This window comes from Patella vulgata, chromosome 4 (genome assembly GCF_932274485.2).
Source record: "Patella vulgata chromosome 4, xgPatVulg1.2, whole genome shotgun sequence".
Lineage (NCBI taxonomy): Eukaryota > Metazoa > Mollusca > Gastropoda > Patellidae > Patella > Patella vulgata.
This window is the reverse complement of record NC_065882.2, coordinates 44,286,101-44,305,649: the sequence shown is the minus strand read 5'-3', so window position 1 is coordinate 44,305,649 and position 19,549 is coordinate 44,286,101. Positions and strand designations below refer to the sequence as shown.

Sequence of the window (19,549 nt, the reverse complement as noted above, 5' to 3'; positions counted from 1 at the left end):
TATTATTAATGACAGTTTCTCGGTGTATTCCATATTCTATTGGGATTATATTCAATGAAGATTTAAATTTTACTACTTGAAACAACTGGTCAGTGAATCCATCAATATATCATCCAATTATTATTTTAATATCTACCGGTACCTAGAATTCATACGAAGCGTCAAAGACATGCGATTAGCAAGCCATGCCAAGATCGCCTATTTTCGCCACTTGGCATATTTTCACGAAGATAGCTTACTGAACCTGTTATGAATAGTCAGCAGGCTTGTTTTGTTTTTTATACGCCCACATTTTCATGTGGACGTATATTGTCATCGCCTCTGTCCATCCGCCTGTCCGCAATTTGTTTGTGGACACTCAACATGGTCACAATTCTTATCCGATTTTTGACGAAACTTGAAATATAGGTTTATCTCAGAAAGATCTTGGTTCCTTTTGATATTGGCATGTATTGGATTAAAACTTTATGGATTATGTTTTTAGCTTGTGGACACTCTAGAGATCACAATTTTCATCTGATTTTTTAGTTTGTGGTCCAATATAGGTCACAATTATTATCCAATTTCAAAAACTGTTCGAATATATATCACCGTAATGACGGTTGAGTTTGAATTTCGTGAAAATCGGACCAAAACAGTCAGACAAAATGGTCTCCCCTCGTACACAAAGGTAACAATTCTGATCCGATATTGATGAAACTTGAAATACATGTTTATAACCCAAATATCTTGGTTCCTTTCGATATTCGCGCATATCGGATCGTAAATTCCTGAATTATGGCCCTTGATTGTATGTGGTTCCTCTAGAGGTAACAATTTTTATCCAGTTTAAAAAATAAACGTTTGAATATATCACCGTTACACCCTAATTATGGTTGAGCTTGAATTTCGTGAAAATTGGACCAAACCTGCCGAACAAAATGGCCGCACCCCGTACGCAAATAGTGTAATTATATGGTATAATCAAGGTTGTGGACCCTCTAGAGGCCACAATTTTGAACCAATTTTGATGAAACTTTAAATTTATGTTTATATCACAAATATCTTGGTATCTTTTGATAATCTCGCATATCCAAACGTAACCTCCTAGTTTATGGACCCTGATTGTTCGAAAAATCACATTTTTAGCTTGTGGACCCGCTAGAAGTCACAATTTGTATTCAATTTTAAAAAATGTTTACATATCAATGAATGGTTGCTCCTTATACGCAGAACAAGGACAGCTGTCTAGTCCTTCGGATGACACGGAAAACCGAGGTCCCGTGTATACATTAGAATGCACGTAAAAGATCCTTTGGCAGTTGGAATTCGATATAAGAGTAGGCGATAGTGCCGCTGCCCGCGCAAAATTTCCCTCATAGCACACTGTATGGCGTATGCCCGTCTTCATTAGCCCAGTATAGGAGCAGAACAGTAGGACGTTAAACCACATTTCATTTCATTTCTTATACGCAGATAGTGCAAAAGTATGTAATACCAAGGTTGTGGACCCTCTAGAAGTCACAATTTTTATCCAATTTTGATGAGACTTAGAATGTATGATTATAATCCAAAGATCTTGGTTCCTGTCGATATTCGTGCATATCAGACTGTAACTTCCGGGATTATGGCCCCTGATTGTTTGAAAAATCACATTTTTAGCGTGTGGACCCTCTAGAAGTCACAATTTTTATTAGATTTTGATGAAACTTAAAATGTATCTTTATATCTTTATATCCCAGTCCTTTTCAATATTTGCGCATTTCAGACCGTAACTTCCTGGATTATGTCCCCTGATTGGACAGAAAATCGCTTCTTGTTTTTAGCTTGTTCTCTATCCATCTCTTGCAAAATGTGGGTGTATCTTGCCTGGCAGCCGCTGGTTTACCAGATTATCAAAACTATCGTTAAATGTGCTAATTACTTGGATTATATGGCCAATTCTCACTATGGCATGACTGTTGTTGTAGCCGACAAGCCAGTTGATTGACTACTTAACTAACAAGTAATAATTAACCCGTTGTAATTTAGCTGAAATTAGATTTATTTATGATACCATAGTGGCCGATTCATTGATTTACCAATCCGCTAATTAAAACATCAATCGGCTAAAGTCGACAAAAAACAGGCGATTAGGAACAGTGCACCAGACTCAAAAAAACAGAATGAATTAAACATACATTATGCAAGAGCTAAATCTGTCTATTGCAGGTCTTTCTTTAGGCCTGAAATGTTATCTAAATTATTAATTAGACATTAATTAACTTATCCAGACCATAATCAACTCTAGATGGCATCGCTAGCATGCGATCTTAAGTGGATTGTGAGCCGATTTACTTCATAACTTTCCTTCTCGATTAAATAGATAATCGAGACTCGGATCATAGTGAAATTTTCAGCAAATTGCCTTTACGTTATCTAGTTTTTAACTATTATAGTGAGAACTGCCAACTCGTTATCGAATCTCCCATAATGTATCTTTAAGTAATGACTAGCTTTCACAAGGATAAATTTTTAAAAGCTGAAATTCAACCATACTCTACAATCATGACTTCACAAAATTGTTTATGTCGCATTTTGTACTACAATGAATCTATATTTAGAAACTCGTTTATCGCCTATTGTTACATATATTACATTAGATGCATGCATTTATTAGACACAAAGGTCAGTTTGCCATAGATACTTTTGAAAAAATATTTTAAATACTGTGTATAAGAAATGCTCTTGCACCTAGACACACTGGCTTGTCTACAAACATAGTTAGTATACCTAATATGACCAATCCCCTTTTTATACGCCCACATTTTCATGTGGACGTAATATGCCGTTGCCCCTGTCCGTCCGGATGTCCATCCACAATTTGTTTGTGGACAATCTGCAGGTCACAATTTTTATCCAATTTTGACGAAACTTAAAATATAGGTCCATCTCCCAAAGATCTTGGTTCCTATCGATATTGGTATGTATCAGACCATAACATCTTGGATTATGGCCCCTGATTGTACCAAAAATCACTTTTTAGCTTATGGACACTCTAGAGGTCACAATTTTTACCTGATTTTGAGGAAACTTGAAATGCATGCTTATAACCCAAATATCTTGGTTCCTTTCGATATTCGCGCATATTGGATCCTGGATTATGGCCCTTGATTGTACGAAAATCGCGTTTTTAGCATGTGGTCCCTCTAGAGGTAACAATTTTTATCCAGTTTAAAAAAAAACATTTGAATACATCACCGTTACACCCTAATGATGGTTGAGCTTGAATTTCGTGAAAATCAGACCAACACTGCGGGACAAAATGGCTGCCCCTCGTACGCAAATAGTGTAAACATCTGGTATATCAAGGTTGTGGACCCTCTACAAGTCACAATTTTGATCCGATGTTGATGAAACTTGAAATACATGTTTATAACCCAAAGATCTTTGGTTTCTTTTGATATTCGTGCATATTGGATCGTATCTTCCTGAATTATGTTCCTTGATTGTATGATAAATCTCATTTTTAGCTTGTGGTCCCTGCAGAGGACAAAAAAACGTGTGAATATACCACCGATACACAAATGATGGTTGAGTTCGAATTTTGTGAAAATCGGACCAAAACTGTCCCCCGTACGTAAATAGTGTAAAAATATGGTATATCTTGGTTGTGGACCCTCTAGAGACCACAATTTTTATCCGATTTTGATGAAACTTTAAATTTATGTTTATATCACAAAGATCTTTGTTCCTTTTGATAATCGCACATATCTGAACGTAACTTCCTGGATTAGGGCCTCTGATTGTTTGGAAAATTACATTTTTAGCTTGTGGATTCTCTAGAGGTTACAATTTTTTATCCGATTTTAAAAAACGTTTGAACATATCACCATTCCACCATAATGAAGGTTGAATTCAAATTTTGGGAAAATCGAAATGGAACTGTCTGACAAAATAGCCACTCTTTGTACGCAAATTGTGTAAAAGTATGTAATACAAAGGTTGTGGACCCTCTAGAGGTCACAATTTTTATCCGATTTTAATGAAACTTAAAATATATCTTTATTTCCCAAAGATATCAGTCCCTTTTCATATTTGCGCATTTCAGGCCATAACTTTCTGGATTATGGCCTCTGGTTGTACGAAAAATCACTTTTGTTTTTAGCTTGTTCTCTATCCATCTCTTGCAAAATGTGGCGTATCATGCCTGGCAAATGCTGGTATAGTGTAGCAACTGGTTGTTATAGATAAAGCTATTCACATGTACACGCCTACCTTCTGCATGTGCAAGCCTAATTAAAACTTCTGCCCATCGTGGACGAAACATCTTATAGGCTGTCCTTTTCAAAACTGGATTCCATTCTAACGTATACAGTAAAGTCTTAAATCTTAAAAGCATGCAATCAGATGTATTATTGATTCAAGTCAACCTGGAATTCCAAACCCTATAAGTACCAGTAGATCATGTGTATGACAATATACAGCTGAGCAATGGTATAAATTATAATTTACAGTAACAATCTATGTACATTGTGTTTTGATACAAAATGATTACTGATATTTAAACAGATGTCAGCTTGTTCTTTTGGATATATTAGTAAAATATCACAATATATTTTCATATTACCATGTAATTGGTGAAAGATCATATCAATAAAAAATTGTACTCTAGCTCTACAAGACAAGACACATGCTTTTGACTTAGACTTATTTGGTGGGTAAAACAATTTTTGTCCGTAGAGGTTGTAGAAAGAAGATGTAATAAAAGAGATGTTGTCATGAATTGAAAAATAATGGATGTTGTGTTATTGTTTATTTTTAATTTTTGGCGGTTTTCTTTGTTTAAAATTTGCATTAATTTTTGTTGTACCCCTTCTGATTTTATAGATATGTGCATGTTTAAAGCCTAATTCTATTTAAAAAGTTATTAATCATTATGCCAGAAATTTCTTTGAAAATCTTACTACTATTATCAGTTGAAAATGCAAGAATAATTTAAAAAGACATTTTTATGGCATGCACCCATCAAAGAAATTATGACACCTATATAAACATGAAATAACAATTTTATTCACAATGTGTGAATGTTTTTACTGTAAACATTTCTTATGTAAGTTTAAAATGTATTCTTCCATGCTTTTTCTGTAAATATATTTATTAGTGGTTAGTGGAAGAAAGAGATTTGATATAGTTTGATTTCCATATAGGTATAATTGTTTATTGTCATTCAATTTTAGGACAAAGCAAGGAAACAGATCTGATATTTGAAAGTCAATGGCCTAACGAGAATGTAGAAATTGGTCAAGTGAGTGGTGTAGCTACTGATGATGATGGTTTGGTTTATGTATTTCACCGAGGTTCTAGACAGTGGGATCAATAGTAAGTATATAAACTGTGATTGATATTGTAAACTTACAGGCTAATTATTTGACGCTGCTTTGATTTCTTGTTTTCTGCTATTTATACTAAAGGTAGGACTAACAACATCTTTAAAAAGTTGACTGATTTTTCAGCTAGCTCGTGATCAGATGCTTGGGCAAGAATGAATTTAAATAATCACAGTGCCTAAAATTAAGACTTCAAAGAGAAGAGAGAATCTATAAACCAGTAATATGAAGATACACATTTTAATTCAATTGTGTGAATTTTTACTTTTTTACACCAACGTTGAAATGTTGTATATTGTTGTCTGTTCATCGGTGCAGCTCTAGAGGCTTGAGTAAATATCCGATTAACTATAAATTTATACACAGTGTTTAAGGCCATGAGAAAAAGAAAAGTGTTGATTTTCAACGATTTCCAAAAATTACTGCCAGATTTATGGCCCTTGATCACTTTGAAAAATTTTGTGAACGATCTAGAGGCTAAAGTTAATATCTGAATAAATTTGTACCCCGTTTTTAAGGAGATAAGATGATGAATCTTATGGATTTCCAATGGTTTCCGATAAATATTGCCCGAGTTTTGGCCCTTGTTTACTTTGAAAAATCTTGTGGACACTCTACAGGCCAAAGTTATCATTCGATAAGTTGAACAGCTAAAACCATGATATTGAATTTTTGTATACTAAATGTTAGCATCAGGAAGAACTAAAAGCCAATCAAATTCTAATGATTTTCTGGTAATTACTTAATAGGTATTATTCTTTATCAGATTTTAGTGTGTAGTAAGTGTTTTGATTACTGACAAAAAAAAAATATGTGACATCCCTTGTTGTCTTCCTGGACAACTTAATTAATATTGCAATAAAACATGTAAAATGAAGCCTGAACTCTTTGAACCCGACTGGCCGGTTTTCTAGCCAAGATAATAATGTCTTTATCCCAATTGGCATGGCGCTTTAAGAATTCCACTCTGAACATGTGCTGTGAGTACTGAAAGCTTTCCCTGCTTCCCTTGGTGATACACTGGTATGACTCACTTTGAATTCCATCAAGTCTAGACCAATCAGAACATGTGTTACAATATGTTGTCTGCAGTGAGGGCTTTCCTCTCTTCACTCGCAGACACAACAGAAATAATCCTGAAAATATTGTTTTACGGTCATGAATGGCAGGCGGGGCGGCAGTTTGCAGATAGCTTTAAAACCTTTAATTCATCCCTAATCTGTTTTTCGATCCCTGCATTGGCCGAGAAAGTTCATCCAAATTTTCCGGCATGGTTCCCCTTGTCAGTGATGCAGAAGGTAGGGCCTGACAAGGACAGCTGTCTAGTCGTTCAGATGGGATGAAAAACCGAGGTCCTGTGTACACATCGGCAAGCATGTAAAAGATCACGTGACAGTTGGAATTCGATATAAGAGTAGGCTGTAGTGCCGCTGACCGGGCAAAATTTCCTTCATAGCACACTGTATGGCGTATGCCGGTCTTCATTAGCCCAGTTTGGAGCAGAACAATAGGACGTCAAACCCCATTTCATTTCCAAATCTCTTTGGTAGAAATTAATAAAACAAAATAAAATCTTAATGAATTTCAGAATGAAACTATATCTATACCATATACCATATTCTTTACAGTTCCTTTGATATTTATAATCAATTTCAACAAAAGAATGATCCTATTAAAGAAGAAGCTATTATAGTATTTAGTAAAGATGGTAAAGTTCTTAGATCATTTGGCAGCAAACAGTAAGTAGTATAAACATACACTATAAGCTCATTCACACAACACAACTGGAATGGTTCTCAGTTACAGCTGGTACCAATCTGCAAAATTTTCAGTAGTGTAAACGAATTGAACTGTATTCAGCCTGAACAAGAACTGGTCCAGTTATTTAAGCACATATGAACATGTGTTGACCTTACCCTAAGTGACATGTAATTCATTTCCATTTTTGCATGTATAAACACTTATATATACCAATTTTGTCATCCATTATCTATGTTATACTTATAGCACAGCTTTCATGAGTTAACTCATGAAGCGTGCTATAAATGACTTGTAACATTGACACCTGCTCAACATGCTTGTTGTTATTGCACAGAAAACCCACCCCACTTCACTATATGATTTCTATTAAAACTAGTGTAAACCAGCAAAAGAGGGCAATAAGATTGAACATGTTATATTTATAGCACGGCTTTCATGAGTTAACAGTTTTAACCAGAGGCCGAAGGCCGTGGGGTTAAACCTGTTAACGAATGAAGTGTGCTATAAATGACTTGTAACATTGACAACTGCTCAACATGCTTATTGTTATTGCACAGAAAACCCACCCCACTTCTCTATATGATTTCTACTAAAACTAGTGTAAACCAGCAAAAGTGTGCAATAACATTGAACATGTCTAGTTATTGCACGGTTAAGCTCCACCCAATCTACTAGAGGGAAAACAATCTGCTTATTCAACGAAAAGAACAAAGGAAGATTTCTCATACATGTTACAAGTCTAGTTATTGCACGGTTAAGCTCCACCCAATCTACTAGAGGGAAAACAATCTGCTTATTCAAAGAAAAGAACAAAGGAAGATTTCCCATCCATGTTACAAATTCCATTTAATGAACATTCTAGTGCTAGGAAAATACTGATAAATTAATTTTTTTTCAGGTTTTTCATGCCTCATGGTCTGGCTGTTGATAAACAGAAAAATATATGGGTAACAGATGTGGGTTTACATCAGGTATGATTTATATTTTCTGTCTGAAACTATGGCTACCATATTATTTCACTTACCCGTTCACTTCGGAATACTGTTATGACTGTACTAAGTTCACAGCGCATGGCATGTTCGATATCATTCTTGAGTAGCAAATATGTAAGCTTAAGTACTTAGTAGCAGAAAAACTACAAGAGATGGACCTGTTATGTTAGAGATATTATTGTTTTGACTTTTCATATTTTTATTAGCTGTTTTTCTCCATAAGGCTACACAAAATAAATGTCTTGTTTCTCGGGCAACTGACAGCTGAAACTGTAGGGGGGGAGGGCGGTTTATTTTTTTTTTTACCTCATTTCTGGCTAGAGGATGGTGCAAAATAAAATTTGCCTATTGTTGAAAATTGTTGGGGCGGGAGGGCGGCCTTGTATTTTTTTTTTTTAATGAGAAAGTCATTACTTGTCTACGGTTTTGCTTTCAGTTATATATTGTACATACTTAGAACATAAACCCAAAAATCAAGTCAACTCAAACACTGAACACTGACTGAAAGGAAAATAATTTTCCATATTTAATTCACGTAATGTAGCTTACTAACGGTAATGGTGACAAACATAATTGAAATTGGTTTAAAATAAAATTCCGTACGACTATTAATAACCGTCCATAATAACGACAATATTTTAAAGAGTAAGCCTCTGTCAGCATGTGTATCAAAAATAATCATCACGGTAAACGACACTTCGATCTAAATCTAGTATCGCTGGTTTATAATGATTGACCTAATTCCAGCCAATGCATGTCACGTGTCATCGGGATTCGGGAATAAATGTGTTTCTCAGGATATTCGGTGTTCTATCTGGGGTTTATATCGAATGACTATTTAAATTTAACTAACAACTCGTCAGTAACACCATCAAATGTGTAATCCAATTATTATTTTCCGGATTATCAAAACTACCGTTAAATGTGCTAATGACCCAGATTCTGACTAAGGTATGGTGACTATCATCGTATCGTATTCGTAGCCACAAGTTATAATAATTAACCTGTTCTACGATTCATTGTTTTATACGTAGGATTTTTTCAAACATGGACCGACTGAAGCCGGCAATAATGAGCCGATTAAGATCGAATGATTGAAATACATTGCATTGTTGTCAATGACTTTCGGTGTTTAACACGAATCAAATTCTAGTTCACAAGGGGAGGTAATTAAAATCACGTGATACAAAAATGGAGGTTCTTTCGATATCAATAAAAAAGACCCGTACATCTGAATCAGTTTAATACATTTGAATGGATATTCACGTATGGGGCATGTAGATACATGCGGCATATTCTTTTTATGACTTGCTTATCGATGTTCGGGCGGGCGTTACATATTTTTTATTTTTCATCAAGACTAATAAATAGGCTGCACGCGCAACCAATTTTGCGTGCGGGCGGTGCCCGAGAAACAACTTATTTTATTTGTGTTGCCTAAATTGGAATGAATAGTGATCTTATTCATTAAAAAGCTTTTCATGTATTTCCAACTTCAAACAAATGAAACTGTTAAAGATACATTATGGGAGATTTTAATAGAGAGTTGGCCATTCTTGCTATAACAGTTCAAAAATAGATGATGAAAGAAGAATAAATTGAAAATTTCAGTCAAATTACTTTATTCTGAACAAAGTTATCACCATTGTAATTTTTGACTAGAAGTAGGAGTCAACTGTACATGTCTCTTCACCGTCTACGAGAATGGCGGATCGTTTGATTGACAGGCGTTAACTCCACCCACATAATCTTGATTATCAAGTAACGTTTTCAATGGCTGTGGTACCGTTAGCCTATACGGTTTGAGACAGGGTTGCAATTCAATTCGTATCACATTTATTTTTACTACAAATTAAAAATAAGACTTTTAATATATAGATAAGCGAAAGTTTGAAAGGAATGGACCAAATCAATGAGGCATAATATTAGCCAACTTCTTGTTAGCCAGCGTGTACTCTTGTACTGTAACTGGTAGGCCTACGTAACTCCCGAAGCAGACAAATACTATAGGAAACAGCTTGATCCAATGGGGCTGCAATTCAACTGGGGTGATGTTAGCTGCGATGTTTATCAATTTCCATAATTTTTCTGTAAACGCAAGTGACAGAAGAGCGTATAATACCGACATTCAAACTCTCATTTTAAAGTTACAATTTCATATTTTCTAAGAAAGTCAAAACATAATTATTTCTATTTCTTTTGCTCCGTAGGTTGTCAACTCACTATTATACGATCATAGGTGTCATTCTCACACTCAAAACTCATTTACACCAGAAATAATAACACAATTACCTCCCTTGTTTTCTATTCTCCTCTATGGAGTAGCTATCTTCAAACGTTTGAATTTGAAGATGAAAATGATATCTTTGCCAATTTCTCAACTGGCAATAGTGAATTATAGGATTAATAGGATTATTCTTTAACAGAGTAGGACTGTTTATAGATACCATCTATTTTAGGGCTTTATTTTAATACATTTTAAAAATATAACTTAAAAATATGAAATTGTAACTTTAAGCACAACTAAACATAATATCAAGGCCGTATATATCGAACTTTCAATCAAATTGACTGACATGCGGCCTCGCTTCGTACACTCTATCATTTAGCCTCGATCTAGAATTTCCGGGAGTATGACGTCAACGTAACGGTTAATCTCCGCTTACGACGCCATTTAAAAATTTAATCAATCAATGAAATCCTGTTTAAATCCAAGTTGAATCCAAGCCTTCTGTGGGTCTACAGAGTTGATTTGTGCTTGTTGTGTAAATAAAGATCTAATTAATAATTTCTATGACATCTGAACCCTAAATAAAGACTTGCAATAATCATATTTAGCTTTTGCATAATGTATGTTTAAATAATCTACATAAATACATTTTTATTTGGATGGACCAGAAAACAGAGATATTACATGTGAAAGATTGCTTGTTAAACCTAATCCTATCCTCTTTATATTGTGCTCTTTAATTAAAGAGATACTCTGTATAAGTAATGTTTATATTTGATTAACCTCAGTTAGAGGTCCCTTTAAGGTGATTGAATTGGTGGTATGTATATCTACATTTTATTGATACAGGTATTAAGATTTCCACCAGGTAAAGATGCACCTGATTTAGTTTTAGGAGAAAAATTTGTACCAAAAACTGATGAAAAACATTTCTGTAAACCAACTGATATAGCTGTCCTCTCTAATGGAGATTTCTATGTTTCTGATGGGTAAGTTTTCCATAATATACTCTTCAAAAAAGTAGGGGATATTGAAATGCAAATACCTATGCAGGTTGTGATATGCTTTGAGAGTATGTTCACAGATGAAGAACTTATCGCCCCAACAGAACCACTGAGCTGCACGCAAAAGTGCCATACACGTGGACGGGTTCATTGTCAAATTTGACACTTCAAGGAAGGGTTGATGAAAACTGCCTCGTGCTGGTTTATCCTACCCATGTTTGCTTTCCTATCGGTTCTTGAATAAGATTTACTGTTTAGCGTATCTTTGCTTTAGTGTGTTACGTTTAATTTGATCGGGAGGCGTGTTCGTCAACGTCAACCGACAACACTGCAAGAATTGGCTGTGGCACTGCAAGAGGAGTGGGTCAGATTGCCCCAAATCGTGATTGGACAGTTGATTAGGAGCATGCCACCACGAATTGCTGAATGTCTGAGGATTGGTGGAGCAATTACTCATTATTAAGACAAAAATCAAAAACGTCCATTTTCACTTTTGATGGTGTATCTCTTTGAGGCTGTCAGATAAGCCACCCATATGAACTGTTTATGTTCATGTGTAGGCAATTGGCCTGTTATTAACATACACTGGTTACCTCTAATAAAAACAGCAGTGCATTTCCGCAGTTTTGTATTGTTTCTGAATATCCCCTACTTTTTTTAAAGAGTATATTTGAATTTAAAATTGGCGAACACTTTTGATTTAAATATTACAATAAGATTGCATGAAATCTTGAAAATGTTTTTTCATAAATCATTGCAAGAGATTAAGATCCTTAAGCTTATTCAGAAAATACATAAAAATTTTGTAATCAGTTGTAAATTAAGATCTCAACTTGCAAGTGGTCATTCTTCAAATCAATTTACTTTTTTTAAATTAACAAAATTAAGAGCTGAAAAGGCTTCTTTGGGAAGACTTTAGACAATTAAAACCAAAAACAGTAGGATAGGGAGCATCTTATCCTTAATGTTCATAGATAGGAATGTGTTAATGTAATGTTAAGACATTCAGACAATTGGAAGACATTAAATAAAGCAGCATAAAATCAATAGAAAGTAATACTGGTATGGACCTTTAGAAAGCTGTAACTTCTGATAGGATTCATAGATTTTATTTGATTTTGGATAAATGTGCTTTTAGTTTGTATGTCCTGAAAATCTACATTTACTGTTTTAATATATTGGAATAATAATATATTATCATCATTTATAAAGAATGTTAATACTGAAGAATAGTTTCTTAGTTGTTATGTATTCACTGAATATTTACAGGTCAGGGTTTTGAAACTATATTCCCTTGAGTAATCCTGTAACCTTGGTACTGGGGTATTGTTGTTTATGATTTATTTTGTATTCTATAGATACTGTAATGGAAGAATTATGAAATTTTCTGCAAATGGAACATTTATTAAACAATTTGGTCATTTGGATGTCTTACAAAGTAGTAAGTTATCAATATCTGGTATGACATTTCGTCTTGCCTCAATTACAGATGATAATATTTAAAGAACTTTTTGATGTATTACTATTAGTTTTTTCTAGTCTGGATTTAGTATGATTATATTTGGTATTTGACCAATATTTTGCCACATTTTCGTTAAGAATTACTTTGAAATATTATATGTATTTATCTGCAGGTTAATTACTAACATTGACAATGATTGTTATTTTCATTAGCTGAAAATTCACCAGGAGCATTTGATATACCTCACAGTTTAACTCTAGCAGAAAATGAAGGTTTAGTCTGTGTAGCTGATAGAGAAAATGGTAGAATTCAGTGTTTTGATCTGGAAGGAAATTTCAGACATCAAATCAAACATAAAGAATTTGGTGATCGTCTGTTTGCCCTGGAATATTCTCCTATACATGGTAAGTAATTAAAACTCTTTACTATTAAAATGGATTTGTCTCTATGTGCTCTTTGGAAAACAATACCTCTGCATCTATTGGAGGGAGAATGTGGGGACATCAGCCTTAATTTAACTTTGAGGTATTTGATTAAAATTTGGTATAGCAGATTTACAGATGAATTAATGCACAAGAATGCATTGTAAATCTGTTGATCAAGTTTTTACTGAATTATGTTTTTATTTATACAAAGTCAATGAAAAGTCTATTTTCCAGAACTTTTTGGGTTAATCTTTGAGGTAATTGATTGAAAGTCAGTATGTCATTTGACAGAGTTTCATAATAATTCAATAAAATTTCAGTTTTACAGAATTTGTTCAATCCATATGTATATAGATTATATACTCTCAGACATGTTTGGCAGTATCAGCCTCTATCAAGCAAGTGCCACCTGGGGACATGTATTGTTTCAGCAATACTCTCAGAATGCTTGTTAATGTTAGATTTGAAACTTGCAATTTCATGGAACAGCCATATGAAGCGGGAAATTACCTCAGAAACGAGTGAGGTGATTGCCTAGGAAAAAGTTCTTATAGGAGGGGAGGGGACCTCACTCACTCTCAAAGGAAAACATTTCTCAAGATTTTTAACACTCAGTGGACTGACTTTCCTTGGCACTCTTAATTCCATGAATTTTGCTGGTAATTTTCATCAACATTTCAAATCTGTCTTATCATTTACAGTAATAAAAATGCATATTATAAATCAATTTGGTCATGAATGATTTGTTTTGCTGTATAAAGGATATTTATTATGTATATTTAAAGCAGTATTATGGAAGATTAGATAAATGGCTGAGAGTACTCGCTATAATAGTTAAAAAATTGATAATTATGCTGAGAATTTCAGTAAAATTATTCCCCTTGAGCCTAGATATTAGCGATACAATTATGGCCAACCTTGATCACCATTACTGCCATTGTTACGATAATAAACAAAGTCTTGATTATTCAATTTTACGGTTAATCATCAAACGCTGTCAAACTGCAGACCGGATTCAAATCTGTTAAAAATCAGACCCATCAGATGGCATCGAGAGTTGATTATGGTCTTGTTTTGTTAATAAATGTCTAATTAATAGTACATATATACTCTTCAAAAAAAGTAGGGGATATTGAAATGCAAATACCTATGTAGGTTGTCATATAATAAATAGTCAGGGACACTTGACATGCTTTGAGAATATGCTCACAGATGAAGAACTTATCGCCCCAACAGAACCACTTAGCTGCACATGCGACACGCAATAGCACCATACACATGGGAGGGGTTCATTGTCAAATTTGACACTTCAAGGAAGGGTTGATGAAAACTGCCGCTTGCTGGTTTATCCTATCCATGTTTACTTTCCTATCAGTTCTTGCATAAGATTTACTGTTTAGTGTATCTTTGCTTTAGTAGGTTACGTTTAATTTGATCGGGAGACGTGTTCAGTGACGTCAACATCAACCGACAACACTGCAAGAATTGGCCGTGGCACTGCAAGAGGAGTGGGTCAGATTGCCCCAAATCGTGATTGGACGGTTGATTAGGAGGATGCCTCGACGAATTGCTGAATTTCTGAGGATTGGTGGAGCAATTACTCATTAAGACAAAAAACAAAAACGTCCATTTTCACTTTGACGGTGTATCTCTTTGCGAGATAAGCCGCCCATATGAACTGTTTATGTTCATGTGTAGGCAATTGGCCTGTTATTAACATACAGTTTTGTATTGTTTCTGAATATCCCCTACTTTTTTTGAAGAGTATATAACATTTAAAGCTTAAAGAAAGACCTGCAGATGCCAGATTTAGATGTTTAATTTATGATTTTGTTTCACAATTTAGATGGCATATTGTTTGCTATCAATGGTCCAGCAATTGATACATCACATACTTATCCTGTACAAGGCTTCACACTGAATTTACAAACCGGTGATCTTCTCCAAATATGGAACAGACCTAAGGTAATTGTAATTATTATGCTGTACAGTTAGTAGGTATATTGTACTATTTACACTTTTTTATACGACCACATTTTCAATTTCTCACATTTTCATCTTGACGTATTATGCCTTCGCTGCACTCCATCCGGATTTCCGTCCGTACACAATTTGTCTGTGGGCAGTCTACAGGTCACAATTTTTATCCAATTTAACGAATTTTCGGTTCCTTTCGATATTGGCATGTATCGGACCGTGACTTCATTTCATGGATTATGGCCCCTGATTGTACGAAAAAATCACTTTTTTAGCTTGTGAACACTATAGAGGTCAAAATTTTTATCTGATTTTGTTGAAACTTGAAATGTAAGTTTATAACCCAAAGATCTATAGGTCTATCTCCCAAAGATCTCGGTTTCTTACTATATTGGCATGTATCGGACCATAACTTCATGGATTATGCCCCCTGATGGTATGAAAAATCTCGTTTTAGCTTGTAGACACTCTAGAGGTCACAATTTACGCCTGATTTTGATCAAACTTGATATGCATGTTAATAACCCAAAGATCTTGGTTCTTTTCGGTATTCGCGCATATCGGGTCATAACTTCCTGAATTATCGCCCCTAATTGTACAAAAAAGTCACGTTTTTAGCTTGTGGTTCCTCTAGAGGTCACAATTGTTATCTGATTTAAAAAACTGTTTGAATATATCACTGTTACAACGTAATGTTGTTTATTTTTGAATTCCATAAAAATTGGACCGAAACTGCCGGAAAAAATGGCCGCCTCTTGTATGCAAATAGTGTAGAAATATGGTATATTAAGGTTGTGGACCCTCTAGAGGTCACAATTTTGATCCGATTTTGATGAAACTTAAAATACATGTTTATAACCCAAAGGTCTTGGTTCCTTTTGATATTCGCGCATATTGGACCGTAACTACATGTACCGGTACCTGAAATATGGCTCGTGATTGTACGAAAAATGACTTTTTTAGCTTGTGGTCCCTGTAGAGGTCACAATTTTTATCCGATTTTAGAAAACATTAAAAGATATCACCGTCACACCATAATGTAGGTTGAGTTCAAATTTCGTGAAAATCTGACCAAAACTGTCGGACAAAATGGCCGTCCTCGTACGCAATTTACTGTTCAAGGTTGTGGCACTAGAAATGCATGTTTATAACCCAAAGGTCTTGACTCCTTTCGATATTCACGCATATCGGACCATAACTTCCTGAATTATGGTCCCTGATTGTACGAAAAAATCACGATTTTAGCGTGTGGTCCCACTGTGGTCACAATTTTTGTCTGATTTGAAAAAACGCTGGTTATTCTATTCATGTACATGCATGAAGTTGAAATGTGGACATTCAAATTGATGTGGACCTTACACAATAGCTCTAACCAGTAACCTTTTATTTCAGTGTGAGCATATATGTCGTCCCTTTGTTTGTCTTTCCACCCGTCAACATTTGGCTTGTGAATGTCACAGAGGCTACTGTTTTGAATGGATTTGTTTTCTAATCTCGTGTTAATGTGTTAACCATAGGGTAACGAAAGGACGAGGATGAACCCTGTTGATTTTAAGCATTATATCATGTGCACAAAAAGGCTTGTGAAAGCATAAAGGATCCTTATCAAATTTGGTAAACCTCCAGTTAAGCTGCTATCTATGGTTATCTTTTTTATACGCCCACATTTTCATGTGGTTAAAAACAAAGTCGTGGGTATCACAAAACCACTCCTACTACTGGTGTCACCATATCAAGTTTATTATGACTTAGATCCCATCTAAGTTTATGTTATTCAAATGGTTTTGGATTCCTCTCTCTTTATATATTTCGATTCACATTTTCATGTGGACGTATATTGTCGTCGCTCTGTCTGTCCGTCCACAATTGTTTTTGAACAGTCTACAGGTCACAATTTTTATCCGATTTCAATCAAACTTGAAATATAGGTTTATCACCCTAAGATCTCGGTTCTTTTCGATATTGGCATGTATCGGACTGTAACTTCATGGATTATGGCCCCTGATTGTACGAAAAATCACGTTTTTGGCCTGTGAACACTGTAGAGGTCACAATTTTTATCCGATTTTGTTGAAACTTGAAATGTATGCGTATAACCCAAAGATCTCGATTCCTTTCGATATTCGTGCATATCTGAACGTATCTTCCTGAATTATGGCCCCTGATTGTACTAAAAATCGTGTTTTTTGGCTTGTGGACCCTATAGAGGTCATAATTTTTATCCGATTTAAAAAAACGTATATTCATATCACCATTACACCCTAAGGACGGCTGAGTTCGAATTTCGTGAAAATCAGCCCAAAACTAACAGACAAAATGGCCGCCGTTCGGTCTCAAATAGTGTAAAAATATGGTATATCGAGGTTGTGGACCCTATAGAGGTCACAATTTTTATCCGATTTTGTTGAAACTTGAAATGTAAGTTTATAACCCAAAGATCTCGGTTCCTTTCGATATTCGCGCATATCGGACAGTAACTTCCTGAATTATGGCCCTTGATTGTAGGAAAAATCACTTTCTTTTTAGCTTGTTCTCTATCCATCCCTCGAAAATGTGGGCGTATCCTGCCTGGCAGCCGCTGGTTTGTTTTGAGACATAGTTGCTGTATTGGCATATTTCCATGCTCTGTATAGGTATCTTTTTACATTACGCTGTAGCTATCTTTCACCTTGTTTTTAGTATTTTCTGCAAGGTGAATTTGACATATTTACAGCACTTGTAATCCTTTTTCCTCTCCCTCTCTATCCACATATTGAAATATAAAGTGTTGTTCTGCTTTAAAGTGAAAGGTCAAGTAATGCCTTAAGACCTCAAATGTGTTATTAAATCCTTAAAGCTTATAAAGTAATTCTCCGCTATAAACTTTTGTTGACATTGTAAATGCCTGAATATTAATGTTTATTTTTTTAAATATTTTTTTAGGGATTATCCAATCCACATGACATAGCAGTCAATCCATCTGATCATTCTGTTTATGTGGGAGAATTAGATGATAATATATGGAAATTTGCTATGCAACATAAAGATACTATAAGTAAGTTACAGTATCAGTACCTTCCTGTTTGGGTTTATTCTCAATTTGTGTGAAAATTGGTTGTGTCTGATATGACACAATAGAGAACAATAGAAAATATGATATGATATGAATTTTATTTTGATATGAAGTAATTGTCAAAATTTAATCAAATATGTGATTTACGGCTGCCCAACTAAATGTACCCCCATTTCATCTATATCTCTACACCTTAAGGAAAGAGATTCATTCCAGGGCTCGAAATAGTCACCTAACCCATAGATGACTTCGCCCTAAAAACCAATAGGGTGAAGTTGAAATCACCCTCACTTGCCGTACATTTGTGCAAGGGCGAAGTAGTAACAGGCATCAATATCAACGTTAAACAAAGCATTTTCAAAACAACACAACACGTGTTCGCATTGTGAGCTTCGAAAGGAAAAATGAAAATTAGATAAGTTGTGAAAACCAAAACATGTATTAATATTTTGTTTTTCGACTTTCTCGGTGTTGGCTGTGACAATGTTTAATAGTTTCAATGATAAAAAATTTATTTGATGTCAACAGGAAATACAATTCTTTAAAATCAAGCGAAGGACTCGAATCATAAATTTCTGTTACAACCTCTAGCTTAGTCCAGAAATAACAGCCAATCAAAAGCCATTATGGTCAATATGGCGGCGGATACAATGCTTTTCATGTACATGTATTTCTGTCTAGATAAAGAGAAAATACTGATTTGGTTCTCTTTCTTTGATATAATTTGATAACAAAAAGAATAATAAACATAAAACTGTGATTGAAAGGGGACGAAAGGTGTATGTTGTTCTTTAAACATACGGTACACTCAATAAAGAACAACACGTCTGTGATGAGTGAAAATTTCTGTAGAACGATAGAGATAGTAAAACAATTCGTCAATTGTTATCAAAATGAAAACGAAATGCATTTAGAATGTGTCGATAAGTATAATGTCGGGTTGATAATTAAATCTACGGCAATATTATTAGTTCCACTAATCTAAACACATAAACGTATAACAAACAAGGTAAATGAGTGTCTGAGAGTGGGGTGTTAAAAGAATAATGTCTTACTGAGTGAGTTACGTACATTGTCGTACATACTGAAATAAATATATGTTTGCAGCTAAAAGATCTTTGTTAATTTATTTAGCATGTTGTGTAACTTAATAAAATTGGTGGCGTCAATGCATGAATTTTGACCTCTCCTTGAAGTCTCCCTCACTTCTCCCTATTCTGCCTGTACTGAGAAGTCACTTTTCCCTAAAATTTGCCCCTAGTTTGAGCCCTGATTCATTCATGAGAGTGTACTAATGA

The 19,549-nt window shown here is 34.7% G+C and overlaps 1 protein-coding gene across 2 annotated transcripts in view; it reads left to right on the top strand.

Moving 5' to 3' along the window:
- Positions 1–19,549, top strand: part of LOC126818801 (peptidyl-glycine alpha-amidating monooxygenase B) — a 53,340-nt gene that overhangs the window by 21,116 nt on the left and 12,675 nt on the right. For both annotated transcript variants that reach the window (XM_050546373.2, XM_050546374.2), the window contains exons 14-21: positions 5,199–5,340; positions 6,977–7,087; positions 8,008–8,080; positions 11,181–11,320; positions 12,694–12,776; positions 13,010–13,201; positions 15,069–15,187; positions 18,122–18,233. In XM_050546373.2, the coding sequence (XP_050402330.1) occupies positions 5,199–5,340; positions 6,977–7,087; positions 8,008–8,080; positions 11,181–11,320; positions 12,694–12,776; positions 13,010–13,201; positions 15,069–15,187; positions 18,122–18,233 (972 nt within the window). The remainder of the gene's footprint in view (positions 1–5,198; positions 5,341–6,976; positions 7,088–8,007; positions 8,081–11,180; positions 11,321–12,693; positions 12,777–13,009; positions 13,202–15,068; positions 15,188–18,121; positions 18,234–19,549) is intronic.